The sequence below is a fragment of the Stegostoma tigrinum genome, chromosome 2 (assembly GCF_030684315.1).
Source record: "Stegostoma tigrinum isolate sSteTig4 chromosome 2, sSteTig4.hap1, whole genome shotgun sequence".
NCBI lineage: Eukaryota > Metazoa > Chordata > Chondrichthyes > Orectolobiformes > Stegostomatidae > Stegostoma > Stegostoma tigrinum.
In genome coordinates this window covers 161,505,047-161,526,129 of record NC_081355.1, presented here as the reverse complement: position 1 = coordinate 161,526,129, position 21,083 = coordinate 161,505,047, and the positions used below count along the sequence as shown (strand labels likewise).

At 45.8% G+C, this 21,083-nt stretch overlaps 1 protein-coding gene across 12 annotated transcripts in view; it reads right to left on the bottom strand.

Annotated features, from left to right (window-relative positions):
• The window catches only part of scrib (scribble planar cell polarity protein), a 222,455-nt gene that overhangs the window by 113,328 nt on the left and 88,044 nt on the right, over positions 1-21,083 (bottom strand). For 10 of the 12 annotated variants that reach the window (XM_059640836.1, XM_059640869.1, XM_059640855.1 and 7 more), the window contains exons 14-16: positions 20,050-20,247; positions 19,494-19,802; positions 15,373-15,435 (exon numbers count right to left, since the gene is read on the bottom strand). In XM_059640836.1, the coding sequence (XP_059496819.1) occupies positions 15,373-15,435; positions 19,494-19,802; positions 20,050-20,247 (570 nt within the window). The remainder of the gene's footprint in view (positions 1-15,372; positions 15,436-19,493; positions 19,803-20,049; positions 20,248-21,083) is intronic. The other 2 variants (XM_059640839.1, XM_059640858.1) reach the window with 1 other exon arrangement.

The following is a 21,083-nucleotide window of genomic DNA, read 5'->3' as shown; positions in this document are numbered from 1 at the left end:
CATTTTGGTATAGCAGAGAAATAGGAAAGTGCAAGGGAGCTAGAAAAAAATTAAATTTCAAATAAGACAACTGGAATTAGGGAATGAAACAGTTTGAATTACAGTTAGAAGCAAAGAAAAAACGAGGAGAGGGAAAAAGAAAAAGCAAGAGAAGACAGAGAAAAAAGAATGAGCGAGAGAGAAAGGGAATGAAAATTTGCATTGAAAAAGAAGTTGGAATAAGAAAAAAAAGCCTTCAAATAGCTGAAGGAAAAGTACAAGATAGAAGTGAGGGTGAGCAAACTCATCGTAGCCTATAACCTAGCAGGGATAAATAAAAATATGTCCAAACATTGCCAAAGTTCGACGTAAAAGATATCGAAGCCTTTTGTATTTCCTTTGAGAAACTGGCTAGCAAATGTGAGGGTAATGTTAGTTCAGACCAAGTTGACAGACAGGGCCAGTGAGCTGTTTGCAGAGCTGTCAGAGAAGGTCTTAAGAGACTATGAAGGAATAAAACAGGCTATTTTTGAGTGCTAGCGAGTTTTGAGAAGATTTGTAGCTCAGGTTGAGGTTCTGGATGTGAGTTTGCTCACTGAGCTGGAAGGTTCATTTTCAGACGTTTCGTCACCATTCTAGGTAACATCATCGGTGAGCCTCCGATGAAGCCGGCTTCGTCGGAGGCTCACTGATGATGTTACCTAGAATGGTGACAAAATGTCTGAAAACGAACCTTCCAGCTCAGCGAGCAAACTCACATCCAGAATTTTTGAGTGTCTACAAATTGTTACAAGAAGTTGTTCTATGTTGTAAGCGTATAAACAACAGTTCAGTTGATGTGTGAAAGAATTAAGCAGAACAACTTTGATAAATGGGCAAGAACATTCAAGAGCGAAAAGACATAAGGATCTTGAGAGACTATTCGGTGACAGGAGTTCAAAAACTCATTTCAAAAAATGATAAGAGCTCATACTGAGGAACAGAAAGTTCAAACAGCCTGAAGAGCTGCAGGGATGGATGATGAAAATGTAAAATAGCACAAATTAAAATTTAGCTTCTGACAGCAATTTCCTTTTGTGAGGGATAAATATTGGGAAAGAGGGAGATCCTTCAGTGAAAAACAAAACGTAGATCACACTGGGAACAATTTATGAGAGTAAACCGGTTGATGTGGTGTATATGGATTTCAGCAAGGTGTTCGATAAGGTTCCCCACAGTAGGCTATTGTACAAAATGCGGAGGAATGGAATTGTGGGAGATATAGCAGTTCGGATCGGAAATTGGCTTGCTGAAAGAAGACAAAGGGTGGTAGTTGATGGGAAATGTTCATCCTGGAGACCAGTTACTAGTGGTGTACCGCAAGGGTCGGTGTTGGGTCCACTGCTTTTTGTCATTTTTAATAAATGACCTGGATGAGGGCGTAGAAGGATGGGTTAGTAAATTTGCAGATGACACTAAGGTCAGTGGAGTTGTGGATAGCGACGAAGGATGCTGTAGGTTGCAGAGAGACATAGATAAGCTGCAGAGCTGGGCTGAGAGGTGGCAAATGGAGTTTAATGCAGACAAGTGTGAGGTGATGCACTTTGGTAGGAGTAACCAGAAGGCAAAGTACAGGGCTAATGGTAAGATTCTTAGCAGTGTAGATGAGCAGAGAGATCTCGGTGTCCATGTACACAGTTCCTTGAAAGTTGCCACCCAGGTTGACAGGGCTGTTAAGAAGGCATACAGTGTTTTAGCTTTTATTAATAGAGGGATCGAGTTCCGGAACCAAGAGGTTATGGTGAAGCTGTACAAAACTCTGGTGTGGCCGCACTTGGAGTATTGTGTACAGTTCTGGTCACCGCATTATAAGAAGGATGTGGAAGCTTTGGAAAGGGTGCAGAGGAGATTTACTAGGATGTTGCCTGGTATGGAGGGAAGGTCTTACGAGGAAAGGCTGAGGGACTTGAGGCTGTTTTCATTAGAGAGAAGAAGGTTGAGAGAAGACTTAATTGAGACATATAAAATAATCAGAGGGTTAGATAGGGTGGATAGGGAGAGCCTTTTTCCTAGGATGGTGACGGCGAGCACGAGGGGGCATAGCTTTAAATTGAGGGGTGAAAGATATAGGACAGATGTCAGGGGTAGTTTCTTTCCTCAGAGAGTAGTAAGGGAATGGAACGCTTTGCCTGCAACGGTAGTAGATTCGCCAACTTTAGGTACATTTAAGTCGTCATTGGATAAGCATATGGACGTACATGGAATAGTGTAGGTTAGATGGGCTTGAGATTGGTATGACAGGTCGGCACAACATCGAGGGCCGAAGGGCCTGTACTGTGCTGTAATGTTCTATGTTCTATGTTCTAAGTGTGTGTGGTTCCTTTGAGAGGTAAAGTACTTTTCTAAGCTTACAGATTCATACAGAAAATAACACGTCTCTAAAATGGAAACATGTATCATCAGGTGCCGAGATAACATGGTGTGGCGCTGGATGAACACAGCAGGCCAAACAGCATCAGAGGAGCAGAAAGGTTGACGTTTCGTGCCCTAAACATCAGCTTTCCTGTTTCTCTGATGCTGCTTGGTCTGCTGTGTGCATCCAGCGCCACACCTTGTTCTCTCAGATTCTCCAGTTCTTACTATCTCCTTATTATCAGGTGCCTGCGTGATTGGAAACTTTAGGCTGGTTTTGATGTTTTGGTAAATAGCGGGAATCAGCCAATTAATTTGAACCAAGCACTTAGTGATTGAAAGCCAATTGAAATCTAATAGTTTTGACAACTTTGGATCAATACTATTGTAAGAAAATTGATATGTCATCCAAGGTATGTAAGGAGTGAGCTTTTGAAAATCTGTGAGCGTGCAAACTACCACCCGAGAAAGAAGCACCTAGCTCTCAAGAAATTACTAAGATCTCTAAGAAAGCACCATCTATCCATAAAAGGTACCACAGCACTTCTAGCTAAGAGTCCTCACAGCAGATTTCACACAGACAGCATCCTGACAGTAGGATCAGCGGAGGAAAGTCATTTATGACTTGAGAACACCAGAAGAACATAGAACATAGAACATAGAACAGTACAGCACAGAACAGGCCCTTCAGCCCACAATGTTGTGCCGACCATTGATGTATGCACCCTCAAATTTCTGTGACCATATGCATGTCCAGCAGTCTCTTAAATGACCCCAATGACCTTGCTTCCACAACTGCTGCTGGCAACACATTCCATGCTCTCACAACTCTCTGCGTAAAGAACCTGCCTCTGACATCCCCTCTATACTTTCCACCAACCAGCTTAAAACTATGACCCCTCGTGCTAGTCATTTCTGCCCTGGGAAATAGTCTCTGGCTATCAACTCTATCTATGCCTCTCATTATCTTGTATACCTCAATTAGGTCCCCTCTCCTCCTCCTTTTCTCCAATGAAAAGAGACCGAGCTCAGTCAACCTCTCTTCATAAGATAAGCCCACCAGTCCAGGCAGCATCCTGGTAAACCTCCTCTGAACCCTCTCCAAAGCATCCACATCTTTCTTATAATAGGGCGCCCAGAACTGGATGCAGTATTCCAAGTGTGGTCTAACCAAAGTTTTATAGAGCTGCAACAAGATCTCACGACTCTTAAACTCAATCCCCCTGTTAATGAAAGCCAAAACACCATATGCTTTCTTAACAACCCTGTCCACTTGGGTGGCCATTTTAAGGGATCTATGTATCTGCACACCAAGATCCCTCTGTTCCTCCACGCTGCCAAGAATCCTATCCTTAATCCTGTACTCAGCTTTCAAATTCGACCTTCCAAAATGCATCACCTCGCATTTATCCAGGTTGAACTCCATCTGCCACCTCTCAGCCCATCTCTGCATCCTGTCAACGTCCTGCTGCAGCCTACAACAGCCTTCTATACTGTCAACGACACCTCCAACCTTCATGTCATCTGCAAACTTACTGACCCATCCTTCAATCCCCTCATCCAAGTCATTAATAAAAATTACAAACAGTAGAGGCCCAAGGACAGAGCCCTGTGGAACACCACTCACCACTGACTTCCAGGCAGAATATTTTCCTTCTACTACCACTCGCTGTCTTCTGTTGGCCAGCCAATTCTGTATCCAAGCAGCTAAGTTCCCCTGTATCCCATTCCTCCTGACCTTCTGAATGAGCCTACCATGGGGAACCTTATCAAATGCCTTACTGAAGTCCATACACACCACATCCACAGCTTGACCCTCATCAACCTTTCTAGTCACATCCTCAAAAAACTCGATAAGGTTTGTAAGGCATGACCTACCCCTCACAAAGCCGTGTTGACTGTATTTGATCAAGCCATGCTCTTCCAGATGGTCATAAATCTTATCCCTCAGAATCCTTTCTAACACCTTGCAGACGACAGACGTGAGACTTACCGGTCTATAATTGCCGGGGATTTCCCTATTTCCTTTCTTGAAGAGAGGAATTACATTTGCCTCTCTCCAGTCCTCAGGTACGACTCCAGTGGAGAGCGAGGATGCAAAGATCTTCGCAAGTGGCGAAGCAATTGCATTTCTCGCTTCCCAAAGCAGCCGAGGACAAATCTGATCCGGGCCTGGCGACTTGTCAATCTTAATGTTTGACAAAATTTTCAGCACATCAGCTTCGTCTATCTCTATCCATTCCAGCATGCACACCTGCTCTTCAAAGGTTTCATTCACTACAAAGTTCGTTTCTTTCGTAAAGACAGAAGCAAAAAACTCATTTAGGGCTTCCCCTACCTCCTCAGGCTCCACACACAAGTTCCCTATGCTATCCCTGATCGGCCCTACTCTTTCTTTGACCATTCTCTTATTCCTCACGTAAGTGTAAAATGCCTTTGTGTTTTCCTGGATTCCTTCTGCCAAGCCTTTCTCGTGCCCCCTCCTGGCTCTCCTCAGACCATTTTTGAGCTCCTTCCTTGCCTGCATGTAATCCTCTCTAGCTGAACTTGACCCTAGCTTCCTCCACCTTATGTAAGCTACCTTCTTCCTTTTCACTAGAAGCTCCACCGCTCTCGTCATCCAAGGTTCCTTAATCTTACCCCTTCTTGCCTGTCTCAGAGGGACATATTTACTCATCACTCCCAACAACTGTTCCTTAAACAGTCTCCACATGTCTATAGTTCCCTTACCATGGAACAACTGCTCCCAGTCCATGCTTCCTAACTCATGTCTAATCGCATCATAGTTTCCTCTTCCCCAATTAAATATCCTCCCATTCTGCCTAATCCTCTCCTTCTCCATAGCTATGTAGAATGTGAGGCCGTTATGGTCACTATCACCAAAATGCTCTCCCACCACAAGATCTGATACCTGCCCCGGCTCGTTTCCGAGCACCAAGTCTAGAATGGCCTCTCCCCTCGTCGGCCTGTCAACGTACTGCGTTAGGAAACCCTCCTGAACACACCTTACAAAAACAGCTCCATTCAAATCTTCTGCTCGAAGCAGGTTCCAATCAATATTAGGAAAGTTAAAGTCACCCATTACAACAACCCTACTGCGTCCACACTTTTCCAAAATCTGTCGACCTATGCTTTCTTCAATCTCCCTGCTGCTGTTGGGGGGCCTGTAGTAAACCCCTAACGAGGTGACTACTCCCTTGCTGTTCCTAATTTCCACCCATACTGACTCAGTAGGCAGATCTTCCTCGACAATGGAAGCTTCTGTAGCTGTGATACCCTCTCTGATTAGTAGTGCTACACCCCCTCCTCTTTTTCCCCCCTCCCTATTCTTTTTAAATGCTCTAAACCCTGGAACATCCAGCAACCATTCCAGCCCATGAGAAACCCATGTCTCTGTTATGGCCACAACATCATAGCACCAGGTACTGATCCATGCTCTAAGTTCATCACTTTTATTCCTGATACTCCTTGTGTTAAAGCAAACACACTTTAACCGATCCCTTGGTTCCTTCCCAGGAAAATCCTTCCCACTAGCTGGTCTACCTCTTGCTACTGCCTCACCTGCATCAACGCTCACCTCTGGTATACAGCTCAGGTTCCCACCCCCCTGCCATACTAGTTTAAACCCTCTCGAACTACTCGAGCAAACCCTCCACCCAGGACATTGGTCCCCTTCCAGTTCAGATGCAACCCGTCCTTCTTGTACAGGTCCCACCTTCCCCAGAAGGCATCCCAATTATCAACATATCTGAAGCCCTCCCTCCTACACCAGCTGCGTAGCCACGTGTTCAGCTGCGCCCGCTCCCTGTTCCTCACCTCGCTATCTCGTGGAGGGAGGTAGTCTTTGAGAGACAAAGTTTTTATTTATTTTTTAAGATTTTGATTAGATTCCCTGCAGTGTGGAAACAAGGCCTTCGGCCCAACAAGTCCACACCACCCTTTGGAGCATCCCACCCAGACTCCTCCCCCTATAACCCACACATCCCTGAACACTATGGGCAACTTAGCATGGCCAATCCACCTAGCCTGCACATCTTTGGATTGTGGGAGGAAACCGGAGCATCCGGAGGAAATCCACGCAGACACGGGGAGAATGTGCAAACTCCACACAGACAGTTACCCGAGGCTGGAATCGAACTTGGGTCACTGGCACTGTGAGGCTGCAGTGCTAACCACTGAGCTGCCCCATTTTCTTATTACTTGGATTTATGTAAGTGGGACTTGAGCTTATTGGAACAGTATACAAGTAGAATTTAGTTTAGTTAGGGAACAGTGAAGGGGAGAATCGCTCAGTTTGTTAGTATTTCGCTAATTTGTTCCCTGTTAGGGTAAAATAAATAAATTGTTACTTGATACTTATAAAGTGAATATCAGGGATTTTCTTTCAGTTAACCTCCCCTTCTCTGTAACAGATGGAACAAATATGCAGCAAGCAAGCTTGTGTCTAACCAATCAGCCAAGAGGACGGGACAGGGTACATTCACTAAGACAGGGCTGTACACAGTGATCTCTGGGCTGGTGAGGGTGAGATACAAACAGGAAGTCACTGTAGCAGCTTGGTAAAAGTGACACACCATTAACTGTGTGATTCTTCTCTCATTTCAGTGGCAGTGAGTTCACCTTCCTGTTTTTAACCAAAGAAAATATCCACGAGCCCAGCAGAAAATATTCTGGAATTACAGCCAAGCACAATGAGGCAAGAAACAGTCAAAAAGATGCAGCAGCAGAAAAGGAGCTGATTAATAGGAGTAATAATAGAATTTTAAAGGATTATTGCATGTAGTCAAACAGTCACAGAGCATAAAGGTAGCCACTCAGCCCACCGAGTCCATGCTGGCTCCCTGTAGAGCAATCCAGTCTGTCCCCCTCCCCCACACTCTCCCCATCTCCCTACACCTACATTTACCCTAAATCCTCGTTCATTGTCTCCATTCTGAGACCCATGATGGACAGTGTGTCCCAAGTCATTCCCACTCGCTGTGTAAATCCAGGTCTTCCGCACCTTCCCCTGTGCCTCTTGCCCAGAATCTTCAATCTGTGTCTCCCCGAGTCCTGGAAGCATCAGCTAATGTCGAGACATTTCCTTGTCTGCCTTACCCCAAACCAATCAGAATCTCATACACCTCGATCAAACCTCCCTCACTGCCCCCTGCTCCGAGGAGATTCTCCAACCTGACCCAGTAACTGAAGTCCCTCATCCCTGGAACCATTTTGGGAAATCTCTCTGCACCGTCTCAGGGGCCCTCACCTCCCCCAACAGATGGCGACAACTGGGGCCTAAGCAGAGGTTTATAAAGGTTCAGAGTCACTTCCCCGCTGTCTCTATTTTTGAAGTCCAAGACCCCATGTGCTTTACTAACCACATTCCCAATGTACATAAAACCCCAGGTTCCTCTGTCCCTGCAAACGCTTCAATATTGGATTCTGATCTCTAGCACTCACAGTTCTTCGGACTTTCTTTATCCATTCATGGGATGAAGGTGTCACTGACCAGGCATTTATTGCCCATCCCTAATTGCCCAGAGAGCAGTTAAGAGTCAACCACATTGCTGTGGGTCTGGAGTCACATGGAGGCCAGACCAGGTAAGGATGGCAGTTTCCTTTCCCAAAGGACATCAGTGACCCAGGTGGGCTTTTCCTGACAATTGACAATGGGTTCACGGTCATCATTCGATTCTTAATTCCAGATATTTATTGAAATCAAATTCCATAATCTGCTGTGGCCGGATTCAAATCCTGGTTCCCAGAACATTGTCTGGGTCTCTGGATTAACAGTCCAGCGATAATATACTAGGTCACCACCTCCCCACTTTTAGACTCTATCCAGGTCTCTTAATATTCTTTAAGTTTCAATCAGATCTCCCCCTCATTCTTATAAACTCCATTGAGTACAGACCCAAGACTTCATTGTCAATTGTTGGAAAAATCAATCTGGTTCACTAATGTCCTTTAGGGAAGGAAACTGCCATCCTTACCTGGTCTGGCCTACATGTGACTCCAGACCCACAGCAATGTGGTTGACTCTTAACCACCCTCTGGGCAATAAATGCTGCCTAACCAGCGATGACCACAACCTATGAATGAATTTTAAAAAAACACTCATATGACAAGCCCTTCAACACCAGCATCACTCTTGTAAACCTCCCACAGACTCCCACCAACACCAGCACATCCTTTCTTAGATGTGGGGCTCAAATCTGCTCACAAAATTCTAAATGCGATCTGACCATAGCCTTATACAGCCTCAGCAGTACATCACTGCTCTTGCATTATAAACTTGTAACAAGACATCGCTGCTCCTACATTCTATGCCCCAGCTAATAAAGACGAGCATCTTATGTGTCTTATCCACCACCCTGTCTACCTGTGCTGACTCCTTCAGCATATACATCAAGGTCTTTGTTCTGCAGTGCTCTCCAGGGACCTACTATTCATTGCGTAAATCCTTCACGAGACCTCCCAAAATTCATCGCCTTGCACTTATCGGGATCAAACTCCATCTGTCATTGCTCTGCCCAATTTACCAGATGATCGATATCAGACTGTAGCCTGAATGATGCTGAGAAAGTCATGAACAGCACACTCAGGGAGGTGGTCACACCACAGGTAAAGACTGAACAGGCACAAAGACCACAAGACATAGGAGTGGAAGTAAGGCCATTCGGCCCATCAAGTCCACTCCGCCATTTAAATCATGGCTGATGGGCATTTCAACACCACTTCCCTGCACTCTCCCCGTAGCCCTTGATTCCTTTTGAGATCAAGAATTTGTCGATCTCTGCCTTGAAGGCATCCAACGTCCCGGCATCCACTGCACTCTGCGGCAATGAATTCCACAAGCCCACCACTCTCTGGCTGAAGAAATGTCGTCTCATTTCAGTTTTAAATTGACCCCCTCTAATTTTAAGGCTGTGCCCACGGGTCCTAGTCTCCCCGCCTAACGAAACAACTTCCTAGCGTCCACCCTTTCTAAACCATACATTATCTTGTAAGTTTCTATTAGATCTCCCCTCAACCTTCCAAACTCTAATGAGTACAATCCCAGGATCCTTAGCCATTCATCATACGCTAAACGTGGCATTCCAGGGATCATCTGTGTGAATCTCCGCTGGATACGCTCCAGCGCTAGTATGTCCTTCCTGAGGTGTGGGGCCCAAAATTGGACACAGAATTCTAAACGGGGCCTAACTAGAGCTTTATAAAGCCTCCGAAGCACATCGCTGGTTTCATATTCCAACCCTCTTGAGATAAACGACAACATTACATTCGCTTTGTCAATGATGACCATCAGGCAGAGTTGAGGAAGACAGGTAGTGCAGGACTCCCAGGTAACTATCTTCCTTCCTAACAGATATACCATTTTGGATAACGTCGGTGGGGACCGTGCAGGGGAATGCAGTGGGAGCCAGCTTCATGCCACTGTGGGTAGGTGGAAGGAAGCGCAGCAGGCCCAGTGCGGTAGGGCATTGAAATGCAAGGGGAACAGCGGTGTTTCGGCAGCGGCACTAGATTCCAGGATGTTATGTTCAGAAGGTTCAGCAGAATAGATGAAAAGCCAAAATTGGAAGAAACGCTGAGGCTAGAGGGCACAGACATTAGAGGCAGTTAAGACATAAGGGAATTTGCTGAAGGTTGGATGGTCTTTATATTAATGCTAGGAGTCTGACAAACAAGGCATATAAGCTCAGGGTACAAATGAAACCATTAGGTATGATATCATTACTGTCAAGGAGGCATGGCTGGGTTGGGGGGGGGGGGGGGGTTGGTTGTGCTACGGTTGACAGTTCAATATTCCAGATTATAGGGCTTCAGGAGAGGCAGGGAAGGAGGTCAAAGAGGAGGTATGGTTGCAATATTAATCAGAGAATCTGAGATAGTGGGGAGGAGGGATGATATCTCAGTAGGCTCCTGACATGAAACCATATGCAGAGAACTTAACCAGAAAGGTGCAATCATTTGCTGGGAATATACTATAAACCCCTGCATAATTGGAGAGAAACAAAAGAGCAGATATATAGGAAAACTTCAGAGAAATGTAGGAGTAATATGGTAGTGATAGCACGGATTCCAACTTCCCCAACATTAACTGCAGCAGTCACAGTGTGAAAGTTTCACAGGGAGTGGAATTCACAAAACACATCTAGGACAGCTTTTCAAGCCAGTCATAGAAAACCCTCTGAGATAGAGAAGTCCAGACTTCATTTTCAGTAATGAAGCCTGTCAAGTGGTTTAAGTGTCAGTCAGGGACCATTTTGTAGACTGAGATCATGTAGATTTAGCCAGAGTGGACTGGGAGCAAATAGCCTTGGGTAATTCTGCTTCAGAGCAGTGGGTCACACTCAAGAAACAAGGAGAATACTGGGCCAACGTGTTCCAATAAAGAGAAAGGGTGGGGTCAACAAATCCTGTGAACATAGATATGCCATGATGTCCAAATATTGGATAAAGATGGGAAGGGAGGCTGATGGCAGATACCAAGGAGCCAACACAGCAAAAGCTAAGGAGGACACAATATGCAAGAGTAAACTTAAAATGGAAAACAGCAGAACAAAAAACAGGGAGGAAGGAAAGAATAATTACAGGTAATAAAAAAAAAATCTTGAGGTTAGTTGGCTCGCTGTGCTAGTTTGTTGTTCCGTACACGTTTCGTTACCGTGCTGGGTAACATCCTCAGTGCAGCCTTTAATGAGCTACAAACCAGCTCGGCAAGCCGACCAACCTCAACACCAACAACCCCAGCTACAGATCTACCCCAAAACCTTAGAAAATCTTGTTATTTAATAAGTCCATTAAGGATAAAAAGATAACGAGGAAAAGAACATGCTCCATTAGGGACCACAGTGGTAATTTGTGTGTGCAGCCATGTAATGCAGGAAAGGTTTCAAATGAATACTTTGGCCCAGTATTACCAGTAAGAGTGGCAGTGGGTACTGAAATCTGGGGGAAGGACTGTGATATAAACAAAGAAATTCACACAGACAGACAATGTTCTAAGTGGTCTAGCAGGCTTAAATGCGGATAAATTTTCAGGGCTGGATGAAATATATCCCAAAAATACCTGAAAAACTCCTGAAATTAGAAACAAGATCATATATTGCTGGAAAAACTCAGCAGGTCTGGAGACACCTGGTGAGAGAAAGAGTTTATATTTCAGGTCTGGTGAACCTTCCTTAGGGTGATGGTGAGATGGGGCACGGCAATGGTCTAAATGGTATTATTGCTGGGATACTAATCCAGAGGCCGAGAGAATATTCTGGGGACACAGGTTCAAATCCTGCCATGAGGTGTGGTGGAAGTGGAATTCAAATCTGGAATTACATATCTAATGACGACAATGAAGTCCTTGTCGATTGCTGGAAAAAATAACTATCTGGTTCACTAATTTAGGGAAGGAAACTGCCATCCTTACCTGGTCTAGCGTAACACGTGACTCCAGGCCCAGAGCAATGTGGTTGTCTCTTAACTGTCCTCTGGGCAATTAGGGGCGGACACTAAATGCTGCCCAGCCAGTGATGCCCTCACCCCATTAATGAATAATAAAAACATTTCAAATAATTAGGCGATTGTGCGCTAGTCAAAAACATTCAACGGGCTGAAGGGCCTATTCTGTGCTGTACCTGCAACTGTATTTCTCGCACACTGGAAAAAGAGAGACGTCCGATCCCCTCAGGCGTCGGGATCACGCCGCATCCCCGCAGATATCGATATCGATATCACAGGATATATCCTCATATATATGGGTAGTATACTTAAATATATATACAAAGGGTGCAACAATCCTACCAGAGCATTGGGCCGCTTACTCATAAGAGACAAATGTGGTGGTTTAACCAGAGGGTTATTGTGCCACAGATGAGCGGAGAGGGTGAGAAGGACAGTGCTTCACAGTGACTCCAGTCAGTACCATTAGCAACACCCTGCATCACAAACCAGCCATCCAGCCCTGAATGGGAATATATCCCACGTAAACGTCAGGAACAAAGGGAGTAAATTTCTTACACCGCCACGTAAGGTCAATGTATTCTCTACAGACACTGGGATTATGGCAAATTTATATTATTCTTAAACTGAGCATTGTGATCAACAAACATTACTTCATCCAGAATCTCTGGCCCAGATCAAATACCAACTACCTGGTATCAATTAATTGGCTGTAAATTATGCAGGTATCCAATGTTCACAAAATGATTTAATTGAATGCAAGCTTTTGATTTATCATGAGAAGCAGAAAGAAGAAAGATCCTTGATATTAATCTAATACAAATGAAGAAAACGCAATCGGCTTCCAAGTCAGGATGGTGTGCAATTTGGAGACCACCCTGTAGGTGGTGGTGTTCAGCTGCCTGTGTCCTTACAGGTGGTAGATATTGCAGGTTTGGAAGGCACTATCAAGGGAACCTTGGTGAGCTGCTGCAGTGCATCTTGCAGACAGTACTATCTACTGCCACAGACTCACTGGCAAGGGGAGTCTTTGTTGGAGATGGAAGGAGAGCCAATCACCTGAATGGCCACAGCATAATAGTTATTACAGTACAAAACAGAGCATTCAGCTCACTGTGTCTGCACCAGCTCTGAGATTCTTGACATAATGCCTGCATGGCTGAGTGTTGTTGAAGCTACACTCATCCAGGCTAGTGGGGAGTATTCCAACACACTCCTGCCTTGCACACTGCAGATGATGGACTATTGGTAAACTAACTATTGTAGTATTCCTGGTCATTGACCTGTTCGTGTAGCCACACTATTCAGATGACTAGTCCAGTTGAGTTTCTGATCCATGGTAACTCCCAGGATGTTACTATTGCAAGTTCCATAGGAACGCAGGAATTAGCAGCTGCAGTTGGCAGTGTATCCCTTTGAGCCACTACGCCACCATAAAACATGCTCATAGCTTATCTTATTCTAGTCTCAACTCCGCTCTCCTGCCTGCACCCTTTTTCCCACTTTTCACCAGAAACATGTCCATTTCTTTTTTGACTCTGTGAAACTCAGTTTCCACTGCACTCTGAGGCAGCAAGTTCCACAGATTCACAACCCTCAGAGAAACTTGTTGAACCTCCTCTGAACTGCCTCCAGTGCTACTACATCCTTCCGCAATTAAAGAGACCAAAAAGTGGATCTAACACTCCAAATGTGTTCTAATACCATACACAATAGCAACAGCACTTCTTTATTTTTATCATCCAGTCCTTCTGCAATAAATGCCAGGATTCCATTTGTCTTTCTCATGACATGTTGTACTTGCATTCTCACTTTCTGCGATTCATTTACAAAGAAACCCAGATCCCTCGGCATTGATACATTTTTAATCTACTTCCCATTTAAGTAATAATTTACTTTTGTTTTTCCAGCCAACTTATCCATGTTAAGCTCCATTTACCAGATCTTGGCCTATTCTGAGCTGATCAATAGCCATCTGTAAATGCTTTATCTCCTCATCACTGTTTGCTTTCCTATCTATTTTAACATAACCTATGAATTTTGCTATGTTACATTCTGTTGGCAGATCATTTAGATAAATAAAGATAGGTATAGTAAATAGTTGGCTGAACCCTGCAGCACCCCACTAGTTACTGTTAACTAAGCAGAGAAGGACCCATTTATTTGTCTGTTTCAATGATGGTCATAGCTTTGAAGGTCGAGAGGCAAAAGTTAGATCCTTCTTGCTGGAGCTGATCATTGCCCCATGCTAAAATGGCACAAATATGTTACTTACCACTAGTCAGCCTAAACCAGGGTACCACCCACAGCTTGCTGCATTTGAACATGGACTGCTTCAGTATCGGAGAGTCATGAACAGTGCTGAACACTGCACAATCTTCAGTGACAATCTCACTTCTGACTTTATAATGGAGGGAAGGTCGTTACTGAATTGTAGCATAATTGGTCAACCTAAGTGCATGGCACAACATGGGCTCAAATGGAAGAATTTCCTTGTGACATTAAGCTGCCAATGATTTTCTGAAATAATTTTCTACTCCCCAATTCCAAGTAAGATCCTTTGCCCCAACACTTCAGCAACAGTGAGATTTACAGCAGAAAACCTCCTGAACAAAACATTTAAGATTCTTCAAGTCAACAGCTGATAGAACAACATGAATTCATTTTGAGTCAATACAGTGTGGAGCTGGAAAAACAGCAGGTCAGGCAGCATCAGGGGAGCAAGGTCACCGTTTTGGGTTTACATCCTTCATGAGGACTGAACCAGCACAAACGCTACTTCCACTAGTCAGCCTAAGTCTGAGCACCATCCAGGGTTTGCTACGTTTCAGAGAGTCATGGATGGTGCTGAACACAGCACAATCTTCAGTGAAGATCCCACTTGTGACCATATAATGTAGGGAAGGTTGTTACTGAATTACAGCATAGTTGGCCAACCTGTATACAGTAAGGAGACTAAGTGTATGGGACAATGTTGGATTCTATTGCCTTGTGACATTAAGCTGCTAGTCCTGATGAAGGGTGTAAACCCGAAATGGTGACTTTCCTGCTCCTGTGGTGTTGCCTGGCCTGCTGTGTTCCTCCAACTCCACACTGACTCTGGCTCCAGCATCTGTAGTTCTTGCTATCTCTGAGTGAATAAATTCATTTTGCATCAGAGACAAAATCCTGCTCACAAAGTCAGGATTCAATTTTGATGGATACAGCACAGTGACAGAGATTGTGTTGCTGATGAATTCAGTTGGGGAGCGGGAAGAGGAACAAGAGAAAGAATGGAATTTAACAAGATCAGATCATTCAGAATGGGGAGTGTGTCAGCACCTTTTGATGAAATGTGCAGGTCCAGGCTGTTACAATGCAGTCTCCCTCAGTACTTACCACTTCAACAAAAACATGATCTCTACTAGTAAAGAACTCCCACTACAGTGAAATGTCAGGCTACATGCAGGGTCCTTGCAGCAAGGGACCTTGCTCTCTCCAAGCCTTTAAGAAGTAAACCCCATCACATCACAGACTGGGCATGCATGTGTAGAGCTGAAATAGAAAGGGAACAGTACAGACCTCTTCCTCCTCAATTCGAGCAGGCTCGATCAGCAGATTATTGACTTGATCAAAGGAGACCCCCTGTTAGGATAGGAATCAGCAGAGGCATGCGGATTAGTGGAGCATAGCTTCAACCCAGTCAAAACACAGCCCCTCGATGCAGTGTCGAGGATCGCACCAGGCAGAGACACAAGAGGCAGGTACAGATACAGACAGGACAACACTGGACACAACTCTGGGCTCGCAAATTCTTAGCCCAAGTTTGAAGATAATTCAAGGCAGAAAGTGCAAAGATGAGGAATTGGGCTGTTGTTTACTTTGGCAGAGTGTCATGGGTCAGACCCAAAAAAAGTCAAAGTGAAATAAAAACTGAAGCTGTTGGAGAAACTCAGCTGGTCTGGCAGCATCTGTGGAAAGAAAACAGAGTTAATGTTTCAGGTCCAGTAATCCTTCTTCAGAGCAAAGTCACAGTGAACTGGCTGAAGTCCAATCACCCAGCTACAGCTCACCAAGTGCTAGGCATTGTGGTGAGGTCAGGGCACAGTAAGGGTGACTAGACACAAAGAGGCTTTCATACAGATGAAGTTTACAGTCATCTTTGAATTCCTGTCATTTCCAATTTGACAGAAAACTCTTCACGAGGATGCTTCAACTAAACCACTGGCCTTTCCCCTGTGATAGAATTATCTGACTAGACTGACTATGGTTTAATGGACAGCTTCATCCAACCCTGTCACTGGATGGTCAGAATCTTAGAACTGAAAGCTGGTGATTCCATTCAATTCAGCATTGAACAGCCTGAACGTAATCGCTCCAGCCTAGGTCAGGCTTAGCTAGAGCCACACACTCCGTGAGGCATCATACAGGCCAGCCATTCCGGAATTATCACAGCTGGACAAGAACACGAGTGTGGTCAAACTGAGAGATAGCTTAACTCTGCCTGAAGTAACACTCACCAACAAGCGCTGCAACTGAGACACAGGGCCTGACAACCACAATGACCATCTAACATGGAGGACTATGGCACACGGGCTGGTTAGTAACAAATGGAATTTGCCATAGTTAAAACAAACCGAGGACCAACATGTCCCCACACACACCACCCTCCCCTGTCCTCACGGTGTCCATATCCATCCCCTCCCTCACAGCCCTGTCAGGCTGAGTGTGCTCAGTTACCAGAAAATCCAACCCCTCATTGCCATCCAATCACACATTCAGTGCTTGTTTCATGCATACTGCCCTTCTCCTGCTCACTAAAGGCCTTACTCGCCCCCACCACCCCAACCACTTTCCCTCTCTCCATTCCTCCCTCTGCCAATACTCAGCCCCTCAGCATTGATATCCCCCCCACCCACAGCCCCCTGAGAACCATGCTCCAATACCACACATCACACCAAAGCTGCAAGCTCAGTCCTACACAGAACAGCGCTGCGTCACAGACACGCTGTGGATGGACAGAAGCAGCCAGCACAGAAAGACAAAATCGCAGCTCAGCAGCAAGAGGGGACGAGGGGAATAATCCCCCAAAGTGAAGGGAAACAAACTTCAGGAGTTCCATTATTTTTCTCCTTGAAGAATTTGAGAGCCCAGAGAACAGATCAAACAGCAAACACCAAACCTTTAGGTTGAATAATTTCATCTGATTTTAAAGAGAAGCAGAAACTGTCAAAGAACAGATCAGCACGGCATCTAGCTGCATGTGAGAGAGAGGTGGCCAGCTTTGCCATCAATCCGGGGGGGGGGGATTCCCGTAAGTCTTGACCGGGGGCTTTTGCCAGTACTTCACGTTCTCACAGATTACATTACAACGAAAATGCACAATTCTTCAGGTTAAACACAAACTTATTCTCCAGCAGTACCATCACCTTTCTTGAATGCAAATAGCAATGTCAGAAATGAGCCAGACAGTATCACATGGACAGCCTTATTTCAATCGAAGGACTCATTCATAGCTGTGAGCCTGTCCTCACAGGGAAGTGCACTGTTACGTAAAGTAGCAGTGCATACCAGTGGGGAAATACACCATTCATGGATTAAACTAAGGCCTGTACTCAGAATAGTGACAACATTCAACACAGCAGGCTATTAGAACAAGCCATCCAATTAGATTCACTGTCCAGCGGGCACTCTCTATATACATAACTCAAACACCTCCCTCTTCAACTATATATCCAATTCCCTTTTGAAAGTTATTTCGAACCGGCCCCCACTGCCCCTTTAAGCAACGTACTGAGAGGTCACTTTTGACCTTATTTGTGACTTTGTGTCCCTAGTTTTGGGTAAGGACAGGAGCTCTGGGACCATCCTTGGCATCACTTGCCGAACAGCATGGCACACAGGGATGAAGTGCGAGTGGGTGTAATACATTAGGCTAGTATTACTCATACACTGTTACATAACACAGCAAGGAAGCCACCCGCAACATGCACACGGAGATAAATCATTAGCCAAATTACAACTGGGGCTGATCAGCTGGTTTATAAAAGCCAGTATGAGAAAGGGCAGGATATGAAGGCAAGAAATACAGAGAAACTGATGGATCCCCAGACGGGGAGAGGGATTCAACCAGAGGAGAGATGGATTAACAGCAGGGTTGGGGGTGGACAGCCCAACCTGAGCTAGGAGGGAGAGTACAGCCAACTGAGCCGGGGGGGGGGGGGGGGGGGGGTACAGCCAGAGCTGAGCCGGAGGGCGGGTGGGGGGAGAGGAGGTGGGGGTGGGGAGAGGAGAATGAATGGAGTAGGGAGTTGAGTGCGAATGGAGTACACGAAACAAGAGAGTGTCCCATTGGGATGGGGAGGGGCAGATGAGAGAAAAAGGTAAAATAACAAATTTGAAGATTCCCAGCTTGTGTTTGAAATTCTGACTAACTCACTCTACTTCATACTTTAAACTCTGCAACCAAAACACAGTCACAGACTGACAAATGCTGGAGATTGCAATTCACTGACCTCACTTAAACTACAGCACATCATTCTGCAGTGTGTGTGCTTGAAACCAAACAACTAAACAACTATCGTCTCCAGCAACACTCCCATCCCACACGGACACGGGTCACCATCTCCCAGCAGCTCCCCCCACCCCACACGGACACGGGTCACCATCTCCCAGCAGCTCCCCCCATCCCACACGGACACGGGTCACCATCTCCCAGCAGCTCCCCCCACCCCACACGGACACGGGTCGCCATCTCCCAGCAGCTCCCCCCATCCCACACGGACACGGGTCGCCATCTCCCAGCAGCTCCCCCCACCCCACACGGACACGGGTCGCCATCTCCCAGCAGCTCCCCCCACCCCACACGGACACGGGTCGCCATCTCCCAGCAGCTCCCCCCACCCCACACAGACACGGGTCACCATCTCCCAGCAGCTCCCCCCATCCCATACGGACACAGGTCACCATCTCCCAGCAGCTCCCCCCATCCCACACGGACACAGGTCACCATCTCCCAGCAGCTCCCCCCACCCCATACAGACACAGGGTTCTGTCTCCAGTGGCCCTCCCCAACATGGACACGAGGCGCCGTCCACTGGTGGGCACCCCCCACCCCACACGGACACGGGGCACAGCAATTGGCTCCAGGATAGCCCATACAATGCTGCGAGGAGGTAGCGCACTCAGTGTTCGGACAGGTTTTAGTTCAGGTTTGCATGATACAACTGCTGATCACAGATTAACCCTACTCCAGCTTATTGATATCTGCAGCAGTCAGGGTCAGAGGGTGAGGGACAAGAGATCCCAGTGCACAGCTCTAAGAAATAACCAAACTCAAATCACAACTCTGCTCCAGATCACATCGAATATGAAGAACCCAAATCTGACAAAGTGTCTGGGACAGAAAAATCCCAACTGAGAGAAAATAGGCCTGTGGAACATGGACAATCATTAATCTGAGAGAACAGAGGATGGACTGTGGACAATTTCTAATCCCAGGCAGCATTTTCTGGTGAGTCTCAGCTTGGCACTGAGATACCAGCTGAAGTGAAGACTGAATTGCAGCTCTATGCCATAGCAGTTGAAAGGGTTCTGGCTACTCACTGCTGCCAGTGTACAGTAAGCCTTTCTTCACCAGCTTGGTCCTACCAGTGTCTATTTCTTCCCAGTGTCAGTGACGCAGGCCAGTGCTTTCATCCTACCTTAATGGGAGGCTGGGAAAGCCTTTCATCTCTAAACTCCAGGCAATCCTCCAGTGGGCCCATGTCTCCATCCAGGCACGGGCTGTACTTAGTGAGTTGGTCACCTTCATCTGGGATATCAGCGCTGGGCAGGCCCTGCAGTATGGCCAACACTGCCTCAGGTTTAGGTAGCTTATTAATCTTAAATTGCTTCTTGTAGTGAGGGGTGTCCTTACGAATCAGTCTTTGCTTCTCAGGAATGAAATCACCTTCACCAGTTCCTTCCTCCTCCCCGCGAATTACAGTGTCTTCAGTGAAACGCACCATAGGCTACAACCAGACATAAACCTGTTACCAAACCTGCAAATGGACAGCTAAAAACACAACAATGTGTCATTCCTGAGCACTTTTCTTGCCTGCGGTAGTGGTAATATCACTGGAGTGGCGCTGACCCTCTGGCAGCGCGGCGCTGACCCTCCGGCAGCGCGGCGCTCCCACGTTTTTCCCATTATTGATGTATTGCCACAGCAGGTCCACATAAAAATATTGCAAATGGCTTTTGTTACAAACTTTTTACCTCAAAGTATTCATCTTCATCCTCCTCTTCCTCTTGATCCTCATTCTCTTCCATCATCTCATTGCTCTGTTCCACTGCCATTTCTTCCTCTGCTGGTCTATCCATCACCAATTCAGCTTCTTCCTGCTCTATAGGGATTCCACCATTGGACATATGGGAGTCCTGGCTCTGGTTTGATATTGTACTCAGCCTCTTTTCCTGTTCAGAATGAAAATCAAGCACTCAATATCTTTACATCTAATCTTTCAAACCCATATGTCCCCCTTTCCAACATTCCAGCTAAACCTCACCCTCTCCCCTGCAGACCTCACACCTCTCCACCCAGAAAAAGGTTGCAGTCCTACCTCAGCAACCACCAGGAGAAATCACTAAATACCCCCATCTTTCTCAATGGGGGAGCCCACACAGCCAGAGTGGCTTAAACAAAATTGAGGAGAGATGGGAGGAGTGCTGTAGACTAGCAATAGCGCCTGGACTGTTGGTTTCTATTTGCCACAGACGTGGAAGCTATTGGCAAGAGGAAAAACCTCTCACAGAGACTAAATATAAACTTTAAAGAAAACCAGCTGCAGATATTTCACACAAGTGTTTTCTAGGAATCAGAGCACTTTCTGAAATCAGCTTTCAGAGTTAAGGCAAAGACACTGAAATGTCAACTCCATTCAATGCCCTGTATGAAACTGACCTTCCAACTGAACTGAGAGGTTCTTACTGCTCTGCCACCAACAGCAATTTGGCAACACGAAAGCCAAGGAACTGTGAGAAATCAACTCCATTTCCCCTAATAGAGGGATTGAGTTCAAGAGCCGTGAAGTTATGCTCCAGCTATACAAAAGCCTGGTTTGGCCCCATCTGGAGAATTGTGTCCAGTTCTGGTCTGCTCATTACAAGAAAGATGTGGAAGTGTTGGAAAAGGTGCAGAGATTTACCAGGATGTTGCCTGGAATGGAGGGAAGGTCTTACAAGGAAAGGTTGAGAGAGCTAGAGCTTTTGTCTTTAGAAGATGAAGGATGAGAAGTGACTTGATAGAGGTG